This window comes from Diospyros lotus, chromosome 12 (genome assembly GCF_014633365.1).
Source record: "Diospyros lotus cultivar Yz01 chromosome 12, ASM1463336v1, whole genome shotgun sequence".
In the NCBI taxonomy this organism is placed as follows: Eukaryota; Viridiplantae; Streptophyta; class Magnoliopsida; order Ericales; family Ebenaceae; genus Diospyros; species Diospyros lotus.
In genome coordinates, this window is record NC_068349.1 from 11,772,262 (window position 1) to 11,777,116 (window position 4,855).

The following is a 4,855-nucleotide window of genomic DNA, read 5'->3' on the forward strand; positions in this document are numbered from 1 at the left end:
TTCATTCTTTCTACTGTCTCTCCCAAGCCTCGGCATAGTGAAAACCTATCAATTTCCCAACTTAGACTAGCAGGTGGGATTATAGTTTCATTACTTGACAGCAAGACTTCACTTCCTAAAATTACAAAACTCCAGTTAAAAACTCAAAGAATGGTCACTGTTCACCGAATGGGTCCAAAATCATGGACGCAAGAAACAAGCAAATCATAGATATGAGTAAGTTAAGCCTGAATCAAGATAATTTGAGTCAGTTGTTTACTCGTAGTCTCTTCAATTGACGTCAACTGTCAAGGCACACAACAAGTCGCCTGTTTACCAGAAACTGCAGCTTCTCAAGATTAAAGCATCAAATAACATATCAGCATTATATGCAAGAGATACGAAACCGCCAAACTTTACTTACTTCCTTCCCCAAGTCTGGGGTGTACACTAAATAGACAACAAGCAGAGGAGTCTCACAAGCAAGAAAGCATACAAGCATAAAAGAGGTGGCAACCCATAGTTCCAAGATTTATTCCACTAAATCTCAAAGAGTATGGCAAGTTAAAAGCTCTAAGAGAAAGATAGCATTACTAGTATTAATCTCCCTGCTTGTTAAATTTCTGCTCCTCAGCACCTCCAAGCTGAAGCTGACACAAGCTCCTGGCCCTGCCAATACAGGATGAGCGATCCCTGGCGCTTCTCCACATGAAATCCCCTAACTTGGCTTCCCTTCAGAACACATTCTGCCTGGGCTTCTGTGAAATTGCTCAATGCAACGGGTGAGAACCCTGCAGAAGCAAATAGGGATTTCCAATGGGGAATATGTTCAGGGCAATTCAGCCGCCCCAACAGCATGCTTTCAATCCTAGGCTGGATTAGGAACCTCTCAATCTTGCTCATGGCTTCAGAAGTTGCATTAGCAGCACCAATAGAGTCCAAGAGAGCCTCATAATATTGGAGGGCGTGCATGACGTGGTGTGAGAAGGGGAGATCGGTTCGTTCACACCCACGTCCCAGTGATACCACAATATTTGGTGAGAGCTGCTTTATGAAGCGGAGGAGAGCCGGAAGGACAGAAGGACGACTTGAACAGGCCCAGATAGGGAAGTTCACAGCAATTGCCTCCTTATCAGGTGATTGGAGAGGAGGCATCTGATAAGAGTTTGGATCAAAAGCATCAAAGTTCACAACTTCAAGCTCAAAATTGATACCAGATTCAGTGGCAAATTGCGTCAAATTTTCATGCATAAGTCCGAGCTCAAGATGATGATGAGTCGAAGGAGAGGCAAAAGCAGTAATTTTCAAAGAAGGGGTACCTCTATTACTCCTCCCAGGAAGCTCCTGCATAAAAGATGCCCACTGGGCACCAAACCCAACATCAAAATCGATTACATGAACACGCTGAGCATCACCAAGAGCTTCAAGCAGGGCCTGGTTGGAAGTGAAGTTCATGAACTGAATGAGTGGAGAGACTTCAGAGAGCAATTTATAAGCACCCATCTTGAAAAAGCCATCCAAGGGAGTGGGAGTCCTTGGGGGCAGAGACTGAGAGCTGAGTAGGTTGGGAATGAGGAGTGGCAACTGAAGGGCCTCCTTGAAGTAAAAAGCAGCCCTTTGAAAGGGCTTGGTTGCCACAGGGGAGAGCTGGTGATTGAGCCGCGCCAATATCCCTTGCGCGTGTGAGAAATTCCCAGCCAGTATCAGCTCCACAGCCTTAGACAGCTGCTCATATATGGCTTGCTGCTGGAGATGGAGAGAAGGAACCACTTGCATTTGCTGAGGCAAACCCAGTGGTGATGGCTGCTGCTGCTTCCGGAACCAAAACTCTTGGCCAATGTCCAAAAATGGGGCTTTTGAGATTTGAGAATGAAGGTCTACAACTCCCAGATTCTGAGTCTGCCGCTTTGAATGAGACTCCAGGAAATTAACCGAATCTTGTTGGGTTGATGGTGGGAACAAGTTCTGATTCTGGCTTAACTGAGACACTAGTTGTTGGTTCATCAAGAGATGGGAATTGAAAATCTGAGGTTTCTCCTCTGGGGCTTCAAGCTCTTGTTGCTGAAAAATCACACCACTAGGGAAAGGATGCTCGGTAGAGGAACCGAATATGGGGGTTTGTGGGTTAAGCTCAGAATTTGCAGCTTTGGAATTACCCATTCCGGACGAAGAATTTGGCGTAGTTGGAGTAGTCTTTGAACCTCCAGAACATGAAAGAGAAGCGGCGCCGGCCATGGCATTAGCAGTTGAGCCCTGATCGGCAAGGCAGGGAGCGAAATGGGCTTCAATTTCGTTGGTATTCATAGCCTGCTTGAGACCAAACGAAGCGTCGAACACCTCGTGACCAATCCACGGGAGAAGAGACTGATCTTGACCGGGTTCGACCAACAAAATCTCCCAATCCTCCGGCCCAAACCCAGGCCTTTCGCCACCGGAGACCTCCAGCCCTGCCGGAATCTGTTGCAGCTCCGCCGCCCATTCCTCCTTACGAGCGCCCGCTCCGGCGGACTCCGTCACGTCCACCGAACCAATCTCTGGCGGCATGGACACCAACCACTTCTGCGCCGCGGCACTGCCGCCGAGAGAGGAGGAGAGCGTGGATGTGGAGGTGGAGGGGCTCGGGCTCCGGGTGTCGAGCACGGAGATGGGTTCATTGCTGGCAGAAACGTCTTCTTTCTTCTTCCACTTGGATTCCAAAGAAGAAACGGAACCAAAAGCTGAAACTTCCAACAAGCCCTTCCCTCCCTGCAGCTTATATTGCATTCCTATCATCTAAAATCGAACGCAAAAGCTCGAGAAAACCCGAGATCTCAACCGAGCACAGAGAAAAACCCTTGAATGTTGAGAAAAAGGATGGCCACCTAGGTTTTGGCTGTCTTCGGGGCCTGGACTTGTTTGAGCCTCAAAGCAACCTTCAAGGCCATGAATCTCTGAAGAGACCCATCAACCCAGAGAGCTGAACCTGGCTTTTTCTCTTCCTTTTGAGCTCCATATCACCGATTCAGCTCCATACCCTCCCTTTGTTTTATCTCTCTCTCTCTCTCTAAACTTGTTGGTTTCTTATTCTTCTCCTTCTTCTCTCTCCTCCTCCTCTTCCTTCTACCCCTCTTTGCTGTGTCCTAGCAGTAGTCCGTACTCTTCTCCTGTTCTGCCATGGATGCGTGCATCACAAAAAAAGGCAATAAAGTAAGCTCACCCCTCCTCCTCCCCTCACCCTCTCTCTCTCTCTCTCTTCCCAATTTTGCAGTTTATTTGTGGACTCCACCGTCTGGTATTGTATATATGGTATTGGAGATGTTCACCCCTTGTTTTAGCGGGATGTGATCTGGGCACTCACCCTTTTTAATTTTTATCGACAGCCACCCAACCCTAATTACAAACGAAAGCACCAAAATAAAAATAAATATTTTCCTATCAGGCACAGGCTATTAAATTGCTCTATTTCATGCCTTCCATAAGGTATTGTTATTTTCCCATGAGCTCGCAAAATTATAGCATGTGTAAAATATGTTTTAGAGGGAAAAATGTGAAAAATTATATCTAAATTATTTTTTTTTAATTTTTGAAATTTCATTTTCCCCCTCCATTCCCACAATTTGCAAACAACTCTGGAGGGCAGCATCCTTTTCACAATTTGATTTTAATTTGAATAAAAAAATAAAATGAACTTAGCCGGGGCACCCGTAGGAAAGGTAGGTGCCCAAATCAATGTTAAAATGCATTGCCTTTACCCCCTTCTGTCCCTCCTTTTACTGGGTGCGATATCAATGCGAGCAAAAAAAGGTCTCTTGGGCTTGGCTTTCTCATTGTTTCAATACGCCCTCCAACTTTCACTTTTTATCTCTTACACCTCATATTTCTAAATTTCTTTCACTATAATATTAATTAAATTCCCGAGGGTATTTATTTTTTCAATTATGAGTGGAATTTCTACCTATTATAAATTAATTACATATCACAATAATTTTTTTTAAAAAAAATTAATCGTAACTTCTTATAAAAGAACAAAATTCATGAAATGTCAGGGTCAATTTTAAAAAAAATTAAAAATTTAAAGGTATGGGTTAAATATACCCTATATATTATAAGTAAATTTGTGACATTCAAAAATAAAATTATTAAGTAAAAACTTAATTAGTATGCTTATTATTAAAAATCTAAATAGTAATAAAATTATTCGACTTTCCTGTATTGGTATTCAGCAGCCTAGAGGTAGAGATGCAAAATGATAGTATAACTGCGATTATCAGTTCATTTGAATTAACATTTTGTTTGTCGTTTGACTTTTTACTTTTTTGGTTTTTGTCTTTTTTGTTTTTTTTAAACTTTTTTTCATTTATTATTTTATTTTTTTACCGAACTCCAACTAAAAACTAAAAATTTAAGGTATAAGCGATGTAAGTAAGTCACGTCTACATTTGTGGGTGAACCACATCAAATGAATGATTCTTTTGTTATTTGATAAGAAAGTTCGGTCTCTTAATCTTTTACAGTTCATTCGTTAATAAGATCTATAATATTCTCGACTCAAGAGCTATATATATATATTTTTAAATAATAAATAGTACTTACTCAACCATGTTTTGTGCTTTAGTTTTAGTTTAAAAACATAAAATTTAAAAAAAAATCTCAAAAGTAACATTATTTTCACATAAAAGAAGGATTAATTATATATATATTATTAAAAAATGATAGCTCAAACTTTAAAAAGGAATAATGATTCTTAATTAGAACCGGACCCGACATTTTGAGCCACCTTTTTGCAAAGTCAGATCTATCACCACGGTCACAGCCCGCCCTTAAAAGAATGATAACAATAATAATAATAATAATAATAATAATAATAATATACGATAATGATATTTTTACAAGTGTA

General features: G+C 41.4%; 1 protein-coding gene across 1 annotated transcript; it reads right to left on the reverse strand.

Annotated features, from left to right (window-relative positions):
• Nucleotides 1-376: 376 nt before the first annotated feature.
• On the reverse strand, nt 377-3,235 carry LOC127787183 (scarecrow-like protein 22). Its single transcript, XM_052315092.1, has one exon. It carries the CDS (start codon nt 2,749-2,751, stop codon nt 610-612), a length of 2,142 nt encoding a protein of 713 aa, XP_052171052.1. The 5' UTR covers nt 2,752-3,235; the 3' UTR covers nt 377-609.
• Between the last annotated feature and the right edge of the window lie 1,620 nt (nt 3,236-4,855).